Source organism: Labeo rohita, chromosome 10 (assembly GCF_022985175.1).
Source record: "Labeo rohita strain BAU-BD-2019 chromosome 10, IGBB_LRoh.1.0, whole genome shotgun sequence".
Classification (NCBI taxonomy): domain Eukaryota; kingdom Metazoa; phylum Chordata; class Actinopteri; order Cypriniformes; family Cyprinidae; genus Labeo; species Labeo rohita.
The window spans coordinates 14,135,030-14,154,704 of NC_066878.1; the positions used below are offsets into that span (position 1 = coordinate 14,135,030).

At 39.0% G+C, this 19,675-nt stretch overlaps 1 protein-coding gene across 3 annotated transcripts in view; it reads left to right on the top strand.

The window, feature by feature from the left end:
• tacc1 (transforming, acidic coiled-coil containing protein 1) overlaps positions 1 to 19,675 on the top strand; it is a 34,337-nt gene that overhangs the window by 12,792 nt on the left and 1,870 nt on the right. For 2 of the 3 annotated variants that reach the window (XM_051120379.1, XM_051120378.1), the window contains exons 2-12: positions 5,913 to 6,016; positions 10,709 to 11,708; positions 14,466 to 14,526; positions 15,126 to 15,276; positions 16,392 to 16,444; positions 16,758 to 16,892; positions 17,172 to 17,248; positions 18,279 to 18,322; positions 18,411 to 18,571; positions 18,647 to 18,753; positions 19,475 to 19,595. In XM_051120379.1, the coding sequence (XP_050976336.1) occupies positions 5,986 to 6,016; positions 10,709 to 11,708; positions 14,466 to 14,526; positions 15,126 to 15,276; positions 16,392 to 16,444; positions 16,758 to 16,892; positions 17,172 to 17,248; positions 18,279 to 18,322; positions 18,411 to 18,571; positions 18,647 to 18,753; positions 19,475 to 19,595 (1,941 nt within the window). In that variant the 5' untranslated portion in view covers positions 5,913 to 5,985. Of the gene's footprint in view, positions 1 to 2,811; positions 3,478 to 5,912; positions 6,017 to 10,708; positions 11,709 to 14,465; positions 14,527 to 15,125; positions 15,277 to 16,391; positions 16,445 to 16,757; positions 16,893 to 17,171; positions 17,249 to 18,278; positions 18,323 to 18,410; positions 18,572 to 18,646; positions 18,754 to 19,474; positions 19,596 to 19,675 lie in introns of those variants that run through there. The other variant, XM_051120377.1, reaches the window with a different exon arrangement.

Genomic DNA, 19,675 nt, shown 5'->3' on the forward strand with positions numbered 1-19,675 from the left:
TCTATGCAGGGTCAGAAAGCTCTCGGATTGCATCAAAAATATCTTAATTGTGTTCCGAAGATGAACGAAGGTCTTACGGGTTTGGGACGACATGAGGGTGAGTAATTAATGACAGATTTTCATTTTTGGGTGAACTATCCCTTTACCCTTTAAAGTGTCTGATTTTAGTAACAAAGGTAGTTAAACAAAGCAACACTTTAAAGGATTAGAATCCCATGTGTTGGAATCTTGGCTCAGTTCCTTTCAAGTATGTTATCAAGATTTCAAAAGGCTACTTTTGTATTTGGTGCAAGTGGCTTTCAAAAAGCTTCTTGAGACACAAATGTAAAACTCACTATACCTTCATTTTCTAAATTAGTGGTGAGTGCCGTCCAGGTTACACCCAGAAGCCAGAAAAACTGATTGAAATTCCTTACATTTTTCATCACTCTCCTTTGTGACAAACAAGGGAATTTTGTCTTTCTTTAAGCTCCAATCTTGGTGGTTTAGTCACGGGCTGTTGGGTGGATCTAAACACAGAGCTTCAATCTGTTCAATTCTCCAAATGTGGAATCTGTAATTAGAAGCACAGATGCACACTCCCATAAGACTTTTCCCCTGAACCTAAAATTATCTGAGAAACCATGATATTTAGGTCTGTTTGGGTTGCTCAGCGTCTTGTTACCGGGAAATGTTCCGAGACATGTGCCCAGTCATTGTTTTGGGGAAAAAGCAACATTTTTTTTTGAGAAGCACTTTTCAGTGGCCTGTTTTGTCTTTTGTGTTGTGTGTTTTCTTTTATTCCGGCTTCTGTGGTGTCTCTTGCCAAGTTTTCCACGTGTGTTTGAAATGTGAGACCTCCTCGTGCAGTCCTCCTCAACTTGCATAATGGAATCTTAGCCTCATATCCTGAGCATGTGGTATTAAAACCTCACAAAACGCTCCATAACATATATGGGTGGTCTTTTATAAAAGTCTCGACCTATAATAAAAAAAAACCCTCTTCTTTTTCCTTCATTGTCCAATCTCTTTGCCAAAACATCAAGTACTCATTTAGATACGAATGTACAGTTGAGGTCAAAAGTTTACATACACCTTGCAAAATCTGCAAATTGTTAATTATTTGACAAAAATAAGAGGGATCATACAAAATATGTGTTATTTTTTTATTTAGCACTGACCTGAATAAGACATTTCACATAAAATATATTTGCATATAGTCTAAAAGAGAAAATATTAGTTGAATTTATAAAAAATGACCCTGTTCAAAAGTTTACATACACTTGAATCTTAATACTGTGTTGTTACCTGAATGATCCACAGCTGGGTTTTTTTTTTAGTGACGGTTCTTCATGAGTCCCTTGTTTGTCCTGAACAGTTAAACTGCCTGCTGTTTTTCAGAAAAATCCTTCAGGTCCCACAAATTCTTTGTACAGCTATTACAAAATGTTCAAACGCTCACTGATGCTCCAGAAGGAAAAACGATGCATCAAGAGCCGGGGGGTGAAAACTTTTGAAAAGAATGAAGATGCGTATATTTTTCTTATTTTGCCTAAATGTCATATTTTTTAATTTAGTACTGCCCTCAGAAGCTACAGAAGATACTTTCATGTTTTCCAGAAGACAAAATATGTTAAATCTACCCTGATCTTAAAATTCAAAAAGTTTTTACCCCCCAGCTCTTAATGCATAGTTTTTCCTTCTGTAGCATCAGTAAGCGTTTGAACCTTTGTAATAGTTATAATAGTTAATATGAGTCCCTCAGTTGTCCTCAGTGTTCAGGACAAACAAGGTACTCATGAACAACTATCACTTAAATTCAGCTATTATTTTTCTTGTGGACTATATCTAAACATCTTTTATGTGAAATATCTTCTTCAGGTCAGTACTAAATAAAAAAATCCCTCTTATTTTGGTCAAATAATTAACATTTTGCAAATTCTGCAAGGTGTATGTAAACTTTTGACCTTGACTGTAAGTAACATGGTTCTAAGAAAACCCAAGCCTCAAAAGAAGATGCGTCACAATTAGCATAAGTGAGCATTTAACTGTGTCTCACAGAATTAATTCTGCTTGAAATATCTGCATACCTCTGATGTGGAATGACCCATCTTCTCCATGGAGATCGGTTATGTAAGTTACCCCGAGCCTTTAAGCGACATCTGCTTTTCACGGTCTAATAGAGGTTTCATAAAGATTTGAGTTTAGCATCTTTTTTACTCACACTAACATTGCTGAGGACATTTTGTCAAAGCTCAGTCACTTTATGGCCTTGAGAGCTATTGCTCTGGTTGTGTGGGTAGACTTTGTGATGGCAACGACCAGCAACACGGCCTGACTGGGGTTGTATTTTTAGACTGTTGACGGTGATCAAAGGATGTGGTTGTGGTGCAGAATGGAGATACTTGGTGCGGTATCCATCAACAAATTCCTTGAGCACTCTATTATCCTGATTAGGATTATGCAGTGTGCACACCGAGAGTACTTAGGCTGTGTTATAAGCCTTTGTGTTTTATTTTTCAAGGCAAGCTCATGACTTAGTTTTGTATTGATATTGTAGAGATCTTGTGGTCGTTGTTCGTGGTCGATGTTGATTTGAGTACAAATTGGTCATGAGAGCGCTGACATCCCCGGGCGATTTGCTGAGGCATTCCAAACAGGTACAGGACAAGTGAGAGAACAGGTTTTCCTGGTTGTGAGCTGGAGCTCAAGGCTAGAGATGGTTAATGAAAAAAAGACAGAGGAGGAGCTCAGCCCTGCATTCCACAGTCTCCCTACCGAAACCACGGAGCCCCCCTCTCCCTTCTCTTCAGCCTCAGTTTGTGTTCCCTTCTTCTGCTTTTCATGAGAGAGGCAGTTCTGCCTTTGGAAGGAAGCTACCATTCCTACACCACGGGGGATGCCGAATCCGCTAGACCAGAGATACAGGCACTCTATATTCTCCTCCCCCCATTAGTTCCTTCTCAATAGTCTGATCCTGAAAAGGAGGGGTGGACGGGGGAGTTATCTGGCAGCCAGCTGATCTTTGCTGTGGTATTCTGCGAGGGAAAGAAGGAGACTGCAAACTCTTCGTTACTCAACTGTGCCGAGATAGAGGAAGCCGCGAGAGAACATCAACAGTCGCGTGAGAGGAAGGAAGCAGCTAGGCTTTTGAGACTAAAACATGAAGCTCGGGTTCAAGAGCACGTGAAGCGTTGCCAGCGACAAAAACATCTGCAAGACAGGAGGAGAGAAAAAGAAGCAAGGGGAGACTGACTCACTTGTTTGGATTCGCCCACAAGGTGTTCCTTTAGACGCTTGGCGTGTCACCAGCAAGAGGTCGAAGATGTCTTGGCTGTCACCAGTGCAGTGGGCCAAATGGACCTGGTCGGCCGTTAGAGGAGGAGGGGAGGAAGACGGCGAGACTACTTTGGGGATGGACGACGAGGACCTCACGGAAGAGCCGCGAGAGTCTATGCCAAGATATCAAGAGGACGACGAAAGGTCTCATGGCTGCAGGCAAGTCTAGAGCCTTTTGAACTTTGTAGGGCAAGGAAATGAGGATGTGTTTTACGGAGGGATATGAAGTTGGGGTTTCAGGTTGCTTTTGAGAAAGAAAGTGTGGGATAACTGTTATTTTCTTAAATCACATCCTTACCTTGAAAACAGTTCTGAGATCAAGCAGCAAAGGCCAACCTCCAGAGCCACCTGTTTGAGTCAGATGATGGTGTTAACTGTTCTGAATGCTGTGCAGACAGCCATGGCTTAGCAGTCAGCCACATGGATCAAAGCAGTCAGAGATCAGAGGCTCTAAATGTCGATGTCTGTTGGTGCTCAAGTCACGGTTGGGGAAAGTGGCGTGTACACATGTTGGTTCATCTATATGTGTGTGTTTGTGGGTGTTTTCAACTTTGTTGGGGGATTTCCTTAGGAAGTGTGCATGGCTCAGCGTCTAGCTGTTAGTTTAATGTGTCCCTGAGCTCAGATAAAGATCAGAATTTAACCGTTCTCCTCTCCCAACCCCCCAATTGTGACATGGCTAATTTCCTTGCCCACAGATAACACTGTCTTTCCCAGCACTGTTTTCTTTTGTTAAAAAGAAGGCCTTTCTTTGTCTATTACTATTGCTTATACTTGGGGTTGAAAATGTATGTAGTGTATCCCTCATTTTTGTTTATGCAATAATAGTTTATATATATCATCATCTAGGCAAGAAGTTGTTTTGGTTTGTTTTCCCTAAGCCGTGCTGTTGACATCCTGTCTGTGATGTTGTTGAGCTGTCTCCTAACATTCCTTTCCTAGAAGAATCCTTTCTTTCCTAACGCCTAGAGACTGCTGCAAATTAATCACTACACTGATCTGAACAAAGGCCCAAAAGAGCGGCAGGCTCATGAAAGTTGTAAATATACTTAGAAAAACACACAGTAAGCCACCCACACATTCTGTAGAGAGCTACTCATTTCTATGGAGCTCAGTGTGAGTCAGTACAAGCAGCATGAGTTGTGCAGGCAGGGATTTTATGAAAAACAGAGTGATTTAGTGGTTTGGGTTTAAGGGAACAGCACAATGAAATCGATATCGTCGCAAATCTTTATTGTCATTAAACCTTTTAATAGCATAAGTTCCTCTATGTTCGTGTCTGTTGTGTTTGTTTGCTGGACTAGTAATGATTACTTCCCTAACGGTATTATGGGACTGCAGGTGGCCTAGTGCAACAAGACCGGGCAGTTCTCCCAGACTTGGGAACCGATTTTGCACACTCACACACACACACTAAATTAACAATTCTTCCCTTTCAGCTCAGGCTCATGAGCATTATGCTCTGTTGTGAGTGTGAAAAGGATAGTTCACCCAAATACTAAAATGTTGTCTACAGTCTACAAAAGAAGAAATTTTAGGGAACTGTAGTGTTTTTTTTTTATTATTTAATTACAATGAATGGATCCTAATAGGGATTAGTTCACCCAAAAATGAAAATTCTGTTTTTAATTACTCACCCTCATGTTGTTCCAAACCCATAAGACCTTCATTTATCTTCAGAACACAAATTAGGATGTTTTTGATGAAATACAAAATCTCTCTGACCCTCCATAGACAGCAAAGGTCCTTAGCTGTTGTAAATTCACTGTAAACCACGGCTTCACAGGGCTTACTGCTTTTATAAAACGATTATTCCATATACGGTGTAAGGTTTCACAAAATAAAACAGAGCAAATAAAGTGTAATATAAATAAAAACAATATTTTTCCACCAAACAGTGTAGTTCCTCAGCAACAAAGTGGTTGCCAAGCAACACACAGAAGTAAACAAAGGTGTATGTTTGCAGAGTAATTTACAACAGCTTAGAAGGCGGCTCAACCAATCAGAATCAAGGACCGTAACTATCCGTTTTATAAGTTGAAATTGAAGTCATTCCCTTAACTTAAAAAACACATGGGTGATCTGGTCTGCTTTTGTGACACTTTTATGACTTTCTGAAACTTGAAAGCCTAATTGCATAATGCTTCTTTTGTTTTCCATGGAAGAAATAAGGTCATGTGGGTTTGGAACAACATGGATGAGTAAGTAATTTTCCAGGATAACTTTAATTTTTGGGTGAACTATTCCTTTAATCTAGAAAGCCTTTCACATATGAGCACATAAAATCATCAAAACAGACCTGATAAACCACAATATGCTGAAACCATTGATGTCACAGCTGGGATACATTGTTATTATTTAATGAGTACATGATGTGCTCAGTTTTATTTCACCCAAGGCTAAACCTTTCCGCAAATGTTTTATTAAATATTGATGTCATTTGATGAACTGCTGAGTTTGTATGTTTTATACCGATCACTACTGATCAGCATTATCCATCTGATTTAAATCAAACCATGGTAATGTCTTTTTGTCAACACAGTACCGATCAAAGATATGTACTAACCACAGTGTTTCTCCTCATTTTCCATCAGTTCGGACTCAGAGAGCCAATTTGACACACCTGAAGCTGAGACACCCGTCCATCAGCCATATAAAGAACCATCAATGTTGGATCAACCAATCCCAGAGAGCACAGGTATAAAAAGACTTAATATACCACATGCTAACTGAAAGACATAGATACAGACAGTAGATGCCACAGAGCACCTGTCGCTACATGTGCCTCTATTCCTCTCATGCAATGTGATGTTGCCATGGCAACAAGAGGAAAGTATGTCTCTGTGTGATCTTTTAGTATCACTTGTAAGCAATATATGGTAGGTAGCATTTCTTGTAATTGTGTTGGGAACATGGGTATTGTGGAGCAGGTATGTTCTAAATTATATTTGTACTGTAAATTATACTTTATCTAATCAGCTTGGGTCATGAATATTAATTAGATAGCAATATTAGTGCCCCTAATTTGCTGGAAGGTAAGTAAATGGGTAAATATTTAACACAGGTCTGACTGAATCCTTAAAGGAGAAGTTCACTACCAAAACAAAAATTTACCAATAATTTACTCACCCCCTTATAATCCAAAATGTTCATGTCTGTCTTTCTTCAGTCATAAAAAATGTAAACATTTCAGGATTTCTCTCCATATAGTGGACTTCAATGGTGTCCCCGAGTTTGAACTTCCGAAATGTAGTTTAAATGCAGCTTCAAAGGGCTCTAAACGATCCCAGCCAAGGAAGAAGGGTCGTATCTAGCAAAACAATAAGTTATATTCTAATACACTCTGTGTATTAAGGCCTGGTTGTCCTCTACAATAAAAGGTAGATCTTGACATACACGTAGATTCATATTCCAGTTCCTTATCCAGAACAGCTTCTTTTACTTAAAAGCTTGCATTGTTTTCTTAAAATTTTCCTCTCTGCCATCAGACATGTGTCCAAATTCAGGGGAGTGTACCATATCACTAACTCAAAACAGCTGCACTTCCCCAGCCTTTTTGAGGAATTTATCTGCCCATTAAAATCTCATAAACGCTCTAAAATTTGACTTGTCACTACTGTTAAGCGTATACATGAAAACACATGCATCTTGCTATTGTTTTTCATCTAAAATCTTATTTTATTCTCTGAGTGAAGCTCTAGAGAAGTCTTCCAGTGGTTTCATCTATGTTTGCGCTGCAAAGATTCGACAGCATCGATGAATTTTGGCCTCAGTCTGATTTTAAACAGTGCAGACAGTATTAGTTACGTTTTTGTAATTGAGTGAAGGAGGTTTTGAGGTTGGAAAATAGAGGTTTGGGTAAAGAGAGGCCCCTGACCCAGTGTGGGAAAAGCGCACAGCTTGGAATTCAGGAGTTTGGAATTGAACAAAAGCGCCTGCTACTCTCAGAGCACGTTTATCAATGGACAAGGTCAAAGGCTCACAGCGAAGCACATCATGTGATGTAGTTCTTTGCTCTAAATGTCACACACAGACACTCTTCGACACACATTTGCACTCATTGAAACCAAGCTAGGCTTGATAGCGTACTTGCTACCAGTTTTCTACCTTGTTAACTTTTTATTTTTTTTCTTCCATCCCTTCCTTTAATCTCTGGAAGCTTGATTGTTATATTTCCTTTTGGAAAAATGTAGCTTTTTCAGTTGTAAAACTTTTTCCTCAGAAGTGCAGCATGTTTTAGTCTAATAGAGGCAGCTTCTCCCAGCCTATGTGTCGTGGTTTGGATTGCTTGAGCAGACAGACAGTAAAAGTCTGGCTCCAGCAGAGCACAATCCAGTTTCCACCACAGACATCCTCATCCTCACAGCTGGACAGATATACACCAGCGCTAGCCGTCTGGAACACACATTTTCATGGCTAGCATGAAGCCAGAATTTGTGGTTATGTAAACACAAGCCTTATTGTGTCGTCTCCACCCTAGGCGCTAAGTTCTGCCATACCTTAATTGTACAGTCAGATATAAACTCTTGCTGACATCCGTTGCTTTCTGACATCAGAGTATATTACTAAACAATCATTATTTACTGTATAACTGCCTTTTCTACTCTAGAACAAGCTCAGTCATGTACAGACCCATTTTCACGGCTGTTGTGTGCAGTATCTTTAAGACAGAACTGACTACTATGACTCTTCTTATTATCTTAGCGATGTCATATAATCAAAATTTTGAAATGTCTCTCAACAGGGTGGAGATGAAGCATTTATGTTTTGAATTTATTAGCTCATGCTGTCCATACCAAGCCTTTTCTGTTTTGATGACATAAGCATAACATAACAACACTCCAACCACACAGAGAAAGCTCAAGTCACCGCCACTAGCGCTGGTTGCATAACCATCGCATTGTGCCTGATGATTCTCCTTTATCTGGAGTACAAACCTACAACATTTCAGTTACCTACCCAATATGAATACATTTTAAAGATTAGTTTACTTGCAGAATATAAATTTCCTGATAATTTACTCACCCCGATGTCTTCCAAGATGTTCATGTCTTTCTATCTTCAAGTGAAAGGTTTTTGAGGAAAACATTTCAGCATTTTTCTCCATATAGCACACGTCATTGGGGATCAGCTGGTTGAAGGTCCAAATTGCATCTTCAAAGGGCTCTACATGATCCCAGCTGGAAAATAAGGGTTTTATCTAGTGAAACAATCAGTCATATTCTAAAAAAAATGTAAAATGTATATACTTTTAACCACAAATGCTCGTCTTGCACTAGCTCTACAATGCACATCCACCATTTCACGCATTACGTAATCACATTTGAAAGGTCAAGCGTGGTTAGTTCTTCATCTGTGTACTTTGGTTCAAAAAGGTAGAGTAAGGTGAAAAACTCCATCTCATTTTCTCCAACATTGTTGTTTTACCTTGTTTTGTAAATGGGGGTTGGCTTTCTTTGCAAACACTGGGTTGGTACTTCCGCCTTTTTTCTTAGAAAATGACGGATTGTTTTGCTAGATTAAGACCCTTATTCCTTGGCTGGGATCGTGTAGAGCCCCTTGAAGCTGCATTGAAACTGCAGTTTTGACCTTCAACCCATTGGCTCCCATTGAAGTCAACTTTAAAAATCCTGGAACATTTTACAAAAACCTTAATTTCTTTTCAACTGAAGAAAGAAAGACATAAACACCATGAATGACATGGGGATAAGTAAATTATCTGGACATTTTTATTCTGGAAGTAAATTAATCCTTTAGGGCCTTTAATTTACAGGTAGTACATAAAACATGTAGAGCTTACATTTCTTAAAAGAGGTCACAGAACGTATAGGGACATAGCTCATATCTGTCAAAAGGTTTATCCATTGCAGAAATTAGTTTACAGTATGAAAGTTGAGGAGGAGCCTTGACCTCTAGAAGTGATGACTAGAGCAGTCGCACTTTAAAAGTGCTGATCAGAGTGTTTTTTGTGTCCTCGATGAGAAGGGCTGTCTGAAGGGCCATCTCATTTAACACTGAAGGACGGTGTAGTACCAGATGTGTACAAAAAGACACAAAGAGAAAGAGAAAGCTAGAACTTGCCAAAATCAGGAGGAAGACTGGGTTTAGACATTGGAGAGGATTCATGGAAGGTCTGTGAGTGAAATATTGTTATTGCAATGCTGAAGGGTGCAGCCGTTTTAAATTCATACACATAAAGCTAGTTCCCCAAAATGATTGTTGGTAAAACTCAAGTTCCTGTTTTTGGATGTCCAGTAGAAACCATTGTGTTACAGTTAAGACATTACCAGCCTGAAAGTTGTTTGTTGTGATGTGATTTTCATGTTGTTTTAACCTAGAATGGTGCTAAGAACTTATTACAGGTCAATCCCCTGGAGCAATCTGTGGTTAAGTTCCTACTTAAGAGTACAATAGTTAAGACTCATGGCTTACTCCTTGTGGTGATCAAACCTGCAACCTTCCGGTTACCACCACAGAGCCTTAACCACCATAAATATCCCTCAAACTCATGTCGTGTTCGAGCACAAATTCAACTGTGAGAAACAGTCTTCTCAACACTGGACATGTTCTCTCTTGCATGTAAATATTTTGAACAGATAACAGCTAGTATTTCTCAAAGCTGCCTCAATCGGAGGTCAGTGCAAAGTCATAAATCTCATTTATAAATAGACTGTCTCTTCCTGTCTCTTAGCAACAGGCTATTGCATCAAAACTCAGTGATGACTCCCAGCAGGACTGTTTGTCAATGGGAAGTGTTTCAAAATGGCTACTTATTGACAAAATTTCACATGATGTCTAGTGTATCATTATAGAAGAGGGGTCTCCATACTCAGAGGGGCAGTGTCTTGCAGAGTTTAGCTCAAACCCTAATTAAACACACCTGAACTAGCTAATCAAAGTCTTAATAGGCATACTAGAAACTTCCAGGTAGGTGTCTAAACTCTATAGGACACTGGGCCTCAAGGACCAAGTTTGGATAACCCTGTTCTAGAGCATCTTGAATTGCTACAGTTGTTGAGGCCAATCTTCTTTCCAGTACATCCGAAATGGGTGTGTTGAAACATCTAGCCCACATTTATGTTTGATTGTTGAGTTTTTTATGCCTGTTTTAGACAGGGAAGAGAGGACTATTGTTCAGCTCTTTGCATCCTGAGCAAAGCATTTCCTGCCTTTTCTGTCGTAAGGAAGTCTGTTCTTCAAATGTCCTCCATAGGTTGAACAATAGAGCAAACCGTATGTGCTCTAAGAATGTATGAAAGGAAAAGTACAAACACCCTGAAGTTGGTATTAGATGAATATACTGCAATATTCTGTAACATATTGCATAAATGTGTTCCAGTAGGATAAATTTCATAGACGACAGACAGATTTCCTTTTCTACTCTCAACAGGTTTCCCAGAAGTAAATCAGGTGACCTCCATCACAACCAAAACCCAGAACCTGACCCTGGACGAGAGCTTTCCTGAGGATGCACCTGCCCCGGTGGTGCGGCAGAGCAGTGTGGACCTAAACCCAACCCTGAAACTCAGTAACCAGCCTTCCTCTGCTGACATGGATGTGGACCAACTCAACTCTGCTGAAGCAGGAACAACAGATGACATCAACACCTGCAATGGTCACACTGAAGAGCCATCCTCCAAACCACAGACCAAGTCCCTCAAACCTAGTCCTCCTTCCCTCAAGGTGAAGGCCCCACTGAACGGTGTAGACCCCAACGAGGTGGATGACGATCCTCCGATACTTCCAAAGGGGAGCTACAACTTTGACCCTGATCAGTTTGACGATAACATAAATCCACTCGCGTCTGTAGGGCCCAAGTTGCAGAACTCTCCACCTGCCGATGCCAGTATTCCTAAATCAGAGTTGACAGATGAAATGGCTGCGCAGCCAGTCATGTTGGAGTTTGGACTCGATGATGCTGAAGCAAAGAGACCTCCACCCAAGAAGTCTGGCAAGAAGACAAGCAGCAAGCTGACTACTCCAAAAAAACAGAGACCAAAAGCTGCAGAAACAGCAGCTCCACCACCAGAGACATCATCAGAACAAGACCAACCGCCATCTGAGAATGTGGCTCCTGTAAACGTTGATGATATTCCTATTCCTAAAAAATCCTACAACTTTGACCCAAGTCAGTGGGATGATCCCAACTTTAATCCTTTTGGTGGGAGCGCTAAACTTAGCAACTCACCGACACTTTCTAAAGGATCATATAATTTTGACCCTGATAACTTTGATGACTCTGTTGACCCTTTTAAGCCATCAAAGACCTTAAGTGACACAAATAAACCAATGACTGAGAAGTCAACAGACAAACACAAACCAGAGGGAACTGTGGAGCAGCGGAAGAAAGCAGGACAGTCTCCGAAGAAAAACAAAGACAGGATTATCACGTGAGTGGCAGATATGCTAGACCAGGGTGCCCAAACTCGGCCCCAGAGGGCTGATGTCCTGCAGAGTTTAGCTTCAACTTGCCTCAACACACCTGCTGGAAAGTTTCTAGTATGCCTAGTAAGAGCTTGATTAGCTGGTTCAGGTGTGTCTAGTTGGGGTTGGAGCTAAACTCTGCAGGACAACGTCCCTCCAGGACCAAGTTTGCGCACCACTGTGCTAGACAGACAAACAAAAAGTATGTTGTGTGTTACATCTGTGGCATTCTTTAGCATCTGTATCTAACAAAAAGGAGCGCTTTTCATCTACTAAACATTATAAAAGCATCAGTCACACCTTTTGTGTTTCTTACTGTTGGTATGCTACGCTTTCTTTTCAACATCTCAGTTGTTGTCTAATCATGCATTTTTCATGTGGCACAATCGTTTGTCAAAGGTAGTTTACAGTCGTAACGTTTACGGTAGTCTGTCCCATTGTATACAATTCCCACTTTCCTCTAAACTATGGCATCCCCTCTACAAACTAACTCCTACTTGTTTGTGAAAGTCAGGAAGCTTAAACTCACTCCTACTTGTTTTCTTCATGCTTCTATTTTGCCCTCTAATGTCTCACGGCACGTCCCCTCTCCACATCCCCTCCTCTCTGTGTGTGCTTCCTCCCTCCCCTGTCCCTTCCTCTGCCATACTGTCCTCAGGACCACTGAGCAAGTGCGGTTTCTCTGTTTTCTATTGTAAGTATCCTCTCCTGCACTTTATCTCTTCTGTCCCATTGCACGTCATGAGCTCTGTGGGAGGCTGAACTAGCCTCTGGCTCCAAATCATGTACAGAATCAGTCCTCCAAACAAACTAGGACAGAAGGCCCACTTATTTATTTTATTGTATTCCAACTGTCCAGCAGACTGAATTGATTTAGTCCATGGGCATTTTGTAATGATTTTCACATCTGACCCTCTCATGGCGGCCAATATACAGATGGTCTCTTTACTAAACAGCATTGTAAAGAATGGTTAACCAATGAGTTTTTCAATAGATGCCAATACCTGGAAAACAGACTGGCTAGCCAGTATAATGTATAGCTTATATAGGATGTAATGCAGTTTTAATATTTTAAGCCCAATACGACAGTGGCCTTCCATTTGAAACCTGCAGGTGTGAAGGTGGCATCTTGTAAAAAGGAAACGTTTTTGGTTACTGATGCCACTGTATAACTACCATTTAGGTCTTGACGATTAATCAAAAAGTTATTGAAAGCAAAATTCAGAACATCTAGCCGACGTAATTTCCCTTGTTTTTTAAAATCCTGTTAATACTTTTTCATTGAAAACATACTAACGCAAGTGTGGTCAGCGCTATATGGACATGTATGACCATTGCTCCCATGTCTTTTGCAGCATCTCGCACGTGTGGTACATATAAGACGCTGTGTCAAGTTAACAGAATTTTAAAGTTTTACATGCAGCTCTGCTAATTAATGTCAATTCCGAAATGGTGGACCAATCAGAAGACCATAGAGGCGGGGCAAGCGCATATACCTGCACATATAGAGGGTTTGCATTTATCACGACTTGGTCAGTTACCCAGATGCACGCAATACTGGTGATACTCGGATGTAAACAACAGCATTGATTGCACAGTTAATGTACTACTGAATAAGATGTTCTAATTTATGCTGTCTAAATCACAAAAAAAATGTGTGGAAGCTGCTAAATCATATAAAGAAGGACTTAGTAAGCAGAAAAGGGCACAATATTTTGACTAAAGTTAATAGGTAGTAAAGATACATATGAGCAGTATTAATTAATATAGTAGCCTAATATTTCACCTACTTGACCAGAAATTACAAGAACAAACACAAATGTTGTGAAGATTCTTGCCTTGGAAATCCTGGTTCAGTTTGGCCAACCACAAAAGTTTTTTTTTTTTTTTTTTATCAGACACTTTGTGATAACCTTTGGCAGTCTATAGTACTCCAAATGTTTTTCCCAGTCCGGCCGATTAATACAGCCCAAAACATGACAATAATTAACCATTTTTTGACAGCAATAATCAGCAAAATCAGTTCATCATTCGGTTTATGAGCCAGACTAACATCTATAACTAGGCAAAAAAAGTGTGTGTATATATATATATATATATATATATATATAAATCGTTCATTAATTGTAATCGAGGTAAGACTTTTTTTAGGTTTTTTTTTTTAGGATTTTAGGTCATATTGTCCAGCCCTACCATTTATACCTATCATATTTGCAGGCATATTTATCCCTCATTATTTATTTATACTGCAGCCTAAAAAAGTATGCTGTTGATAAATAATGGGTTTATCGAGCTCTGTATTGAGTAGTTGTAGTATTAAGTTTGGTCATGTGATCTCAACATGGTGACAATCATGAAATGGGACCACCCTGTAAAAAAGTAAAACAGCTTTTTACAGGACACTGATATGACTGGAGTTTTTATCTGATGTTAGTATACAGAATTTTAAATGTTTATCTATAAATCTTTGGTAATGAAATTAAACTGTTGGTAATGAAAAACAAAATATGTGCACTTTTAATGATACTAAGACATACGGAAAATACATATGCTGAAATTAAATAGTTTTTTTCTTTATATATTTTTAATAATTTACTTTGTTTGAAAAAAAAAAAAACATCTAGACTGCCCTTTAAAAAGGGAAGTTTTTGCTAAAAAAAAAAAAAGTTGTTTCAGTGTTTCTTGGTTGCATATACTGATGCTGTTAATATTCCTTTTTGCAGGAACTCATGTAAAGTAAAGAAGTATGAGAATCAGTCCTTAGTCCTGGATGTCTGCAATCAGGTATAATTTCAACTGTCCAACAAACTGCAAAAATTATATGCATCTTGTTCTGAGTGGGCATGTATTTGCATATCTTTTGTGTGTACGTGACTACAAAAGCATAACATAATAAGTATATATTGCATACAAAGCCTAAAGATTTGCTGTTTTGTTTTGTCTTGGACTTTGTCTTTGGATTTTACTGCAATGACTCAGCAAATATCCTTCTTCTTGTTCCCTCACTCCTTTCCTCCCTCCCAGTATCCCTCCTCTTCAAATACAGCATCTCTTTATTATTCCCCTCTTTAAACTAGGACACTAGTGTGCATCATTGTTGTGTGTGTATGTGTGTGTATGAGCACAACACAAACTGAAACGGAATGCAGTTCCCAAAGCAGGTCACCATATCCGCCTGTGCTTTTGTCCCAGAGAGTTTAATACTCCATGAGGAGAACAGAGTCTGAAGGGCTATGACTAATTTTTTAGACCATTCACATATTTCACTATTCACAGCTGCTGAACTGCAGTGCTGTTTTGTATGCAAGGGAATATCTGTGAAGTATAACCATTATATATCAAGTCTAAGTGTATCATATTTTCATCCACTTTCTATATGACAGGAGAAAGATGAACAGGAGGATCCTGCATCTAAAGTACCGAACCGTGTCCATCACGCTACAGATGAGGAGAAATTAGCCTCCACTGTCATGAGCCAAAAGGACGGGCCGGAGGAGTTTTCAGACTGCACCAAAACAACCAAGACTGCAGACGGTGAGGGAGAAGTTGTGAGGTTGTTACTGCTCAGTCTGCTCTATTGTAGCAGTGTTTATTCTCAGATAATAAATCAATAATCATTAGAGACTGGGGCAATCTGTCACTAATGAGGTTTAACAAGCACTGCTCTGTTAGGTCGGACAGTTTAGGGGCATTGTGCAGACACAGGCCTCTTACAAATCGGAAACAGACTTACTTGTTCTGCTTGCTTTTCTCTCTCCTTCAGGAAAAAAGAACAGCTCTGTGTTCTGTTGGAATAGTAATTTGTCCAGTAAACAAAAACAAGCCTAGACAGTCCTGTTATTCCAATTACATTTTAAATTGTATCTTTTGAGAGACCAGAGAGCATCACTTTGGCAAGACTGTGCTCTTTGTCACGTGTAACGTTAGTTGATGAAGTTCATGAACAGCTGACAAAGCAGCGTCACTCAGCGTCACTCATGTTGAAAATATGTTCCTAGTTGCCTGTTTAAAGATAACGTAAAATCAAAAAGACATTAACATTAATAAAAATATGTTTGTTGTCAAATTCTTTCATAAAAATATACATTTATCTGCCTCAGAAACTATTACCTTTTTATTTTGGTGCTACCTGACGTCGTGTCTAAGGCCGCACGGGCGGGAAGTAAATAATATTAACCAATAAGATCATACCGTAGCCTTCACACGATCCAATCAAATAACAGTGGATACAATGAAGTCCCGCCCTACATGGGATGCCGCTAAATATTGTTTTACCAAGAAATACATGATATTACAAACGTTAAATGCGTTGCGAATGCCCTTTATTGTTGTCTGTAAAGGTAATACCTGCATAAAGAACTTTCCTTCTGTTTACCCCCTTTAATTTCTTTGCTTTCATCAATGTATAATTATGTGGAGATAAAGGTAGCAAAGCGCTTTTGAGCTGAATTCAAGTGTTTATTTCTAGGCTGTGCTGCCCTCTATTGGCAACTTAGAGGGCATAGAGAGACTGTTATAAATTGTTTAAATACTTTTTACTCTTTAATGTTTTCAAAAATCTTTCTCCACTTGCACGGTAACAGCAAAACTAATTATTTAATAATAGAAAATGGTTCAGTCAGTAATATTCTGCCTTTCTTTTGAATCAGATCTGCCAGTGGGCATAACAGACCAGTTTGATGAGAAGGACCTTTCCTCTCCTGTAAGTTCTGTTTTGTTTGTGTCTATTAGATGTGGCATATGACTACTTTCAACACATGAATTAGCAGTGGTGCCATATATCTGTCTGACAGTGATTCATAATTATAAACCCATTAAGAGGATTATGATGTCCACAGGCCTTAATCTGCCCAAGGGCAAGCTAATAACTGGGTCAGAGGAAAGAGTGTAGTCATTGTTTCATCTCATTGAAAAATTACTGTATAGTACCATATAGTATTGTTAGTATTGATAAAAGCATCTATTTCAAAATTAAAAATGCTTTCTAAATTTTTTTCTCTGTGTTTATTCTGCAGAGTGAGAGTTTGTGTAAGAGTCAGACTCTGAGCTCTTCAGAGAGTGAGACCATAACGAAGACGAGTCCGGGGCTGGATTCAATCCCTCTCAGTGAGATAGATAAAGCTGCAGTACTCACTCTGATCAGAGAAGAGGTAATACAAACTCTGTGTTCAGTCCTGTTACATTGTACAGTACATGTAAACACATGTAAAACCACTAAATAATAAACAAATAAAATAAAAATTGTAAAAAAAAAAAAAAATAAATAAAAAATAAAATTTAGAATTAACAATTTTAATCATTTTTTACTCATTTTATTTTCTTTTATCAAATCAAATTTACATTTTTAAATGTTTTTAGTTGTAAATTAAATTTAAAAGTGTGACGACTTGTAATGGACTGTTTATAAAATTGCATTTTTATACCTGTAGATAATTGCCAAAGAGATCGAAGCCAATGAGTGGAAGAGAAAATATGAGGAGGGTAAACTGGAGGTTATTGAAATGAGGTACGTCCTTATCTAGAATCCTTCCCAGAATGCAGTGGGGAAGGTTTTATGCCCACATAAGTTTAAAGGGGTCATGAACTGCCTTTGTTTTTTATTTTTGTACTGTTCTCTGAGGTCCACTTATAATGTTATCAAGATTTTTACATAAAAAAAAAAACATAATTTTGAAGTAATAGGCTATTTACTTTCCTGTTTTTAGCCCCCCTCAGCAGAACGCTCTGTTTGAATAGGCGTGGACGATTGTAGACTTTGAAGTAAACACCCAATTCCTCATAGATGGATGCCACTGTGATTTAGGTTTAAAAAATATAAATAACTCAGTACATATCAGATCTGTAAGAAGAGACAAAGCAATCATACAAACTCACACTTTTGTTATGACATCAATATAGGCAGCACAGCATCGTCTTTTAAGTTTTAATCTTTTTGAAAATCCTGCATCAAATTCTGTCATTCCGGTTACTGATGTAACCTCGTTTCCATGAGATAAGGGAACGCTGTGGGTAATTGTAAACGAATCCGCAGTAAAATGAAATAAACAAAGGACAGAGTTCTTACTGATGTGGTCTGGAACTGCATTAAAAATGAAGTTCATCCACTCCTTTCCTAACGCTGGGATCAAAGGAAGGCAATGCAAAGACAAATTGGCACTGCAGAGCTTCCTGTTGTTTTCAGAGCCATCTTTATTGTTTGGTTTCTGCGTAGACCTGTGCGTTTGCATCTCTAATAAACACTTTGTGTGAATCGGTGGGCGGGGCTAAACAGCCAGTGATGTCGATCTTCTGCGGAGGCGGCGCTTAACTACACTATTACATCATAGATAGGAACATTACAAAAGCTGTCATTTTGGCGGACTGCCTTCAATATAAGCTGTTCTTAGACTAACAACAAAGTTTTGAGTTCTAAAACTTACAGGATGTTTTAGTACTATGACCTATATGTCAAAACATCAAGGCAATTTTGGTTTCTAAGTTCATCACCCCTTTAATGCCTTCAAACATTCTAACAGTATTTACTGATTTTACCACAGGAAAATAGTGGATGAGTATGAGAAGACAGTAGCTCAAATGATCGGTGAGTGATCTACCTCTCCGAGCTGTTCAATAAAATCCTAAATATAAATTTTAAAGGTTAAATGTCTGGATTTTTTTCCCCAATACAGAAGATGAGCAGCGAAAGAATATAGGATCTCAGAAAAGCGTCCACCAGTTAACCTTGGAAAGAGATCAGGCCCTCGCAGACCTCAACTCGGTGGAACGCTCGCTTTCTGACCTTTTCAGACGCTACGAAAACATGAAGACCGTTCTTGAAGGCTTTAAGAAGGTAAGATATCTTCTTTAATGTATGAAATGTGATTCCTCTGGACAAATACAGATGATTCTGCTGGTCTCTTGTCAGAATGAGGAAGTGCTAAAGAAGTGCGCTCAAGACTACCTCACACGCGTGAGGCAGGAGGAACAACGTTACCAGACTCTCAAAATCCATGCCGAGGAGAAACTTGATAAGTAAGAACAATATTTTGTATTAAAATGATACATAAAATTTCCATGTGCATTTTTTATCTTAAAGGCATAGCTCACCCAAAAATAAAAATCGTGTCATTAATTACTCACCCTCATGTTGTTCCAAACCCGTAAGATCTTTGTTCATCTTCGGAGCACAAGTTAAAATATTTTTAAAGAAATCCGAGAGTTTTCCAACCCTCCATAGACAGCAATGGTACTACCATGGTCAAGGCACAGAAACGTAGGAAGGACTTCGTTAAAATAGTCAGTGTGACATCAGTGGTTCAACCGTAATTTTATGACTCTACAAAAAAAAAAAAATTAATGACTTTATTTAATAATTCTTCTCCTGCAAGTTACCACATGTACTCTCCATAATGGTGGAAGATGGTAACTCACGGAGAAAAGTATTGTTTTTGCGCACAAAATGTTGTAAAATTACGGTTGAACCACTGATCACATGGGCCATTTTGAAGATTTCCTTACTACTTTTCTGTGCCTTGACCGTGGTAGGACCCTTGCCATCAATGCAGGGTCAGAAAGCTCTCAGATTCCATCAAAAATATCTTAATTTGTGTTCTGAAGATGAATGAAGGTCTTACGAGTTTGGAACGACATGATGGTGAGTAATCAATGACAGAATTTTCATTTTTGTGTAAACTGTTCCTATAATCTAATGTATTTTACTCGATTGATCTCTGACCTGCGTATGTTTTTGCAGAGCGAATGAGGAAATAGCTCAGGTGCGAGCTAAGGCCAACGCAGAGAGCGTTGCGTTGAACGCCAGCCTGAGAAAAGAGCAGATGAAGGTGGACTCCCTGGAGCGGGCACTCGAACAGAAGGTAAACTCACACACATTCATCGTTAACAACAACCAATGCAATATAACTAAAAAAGCATTACTTAAAACCCACGTTATTAT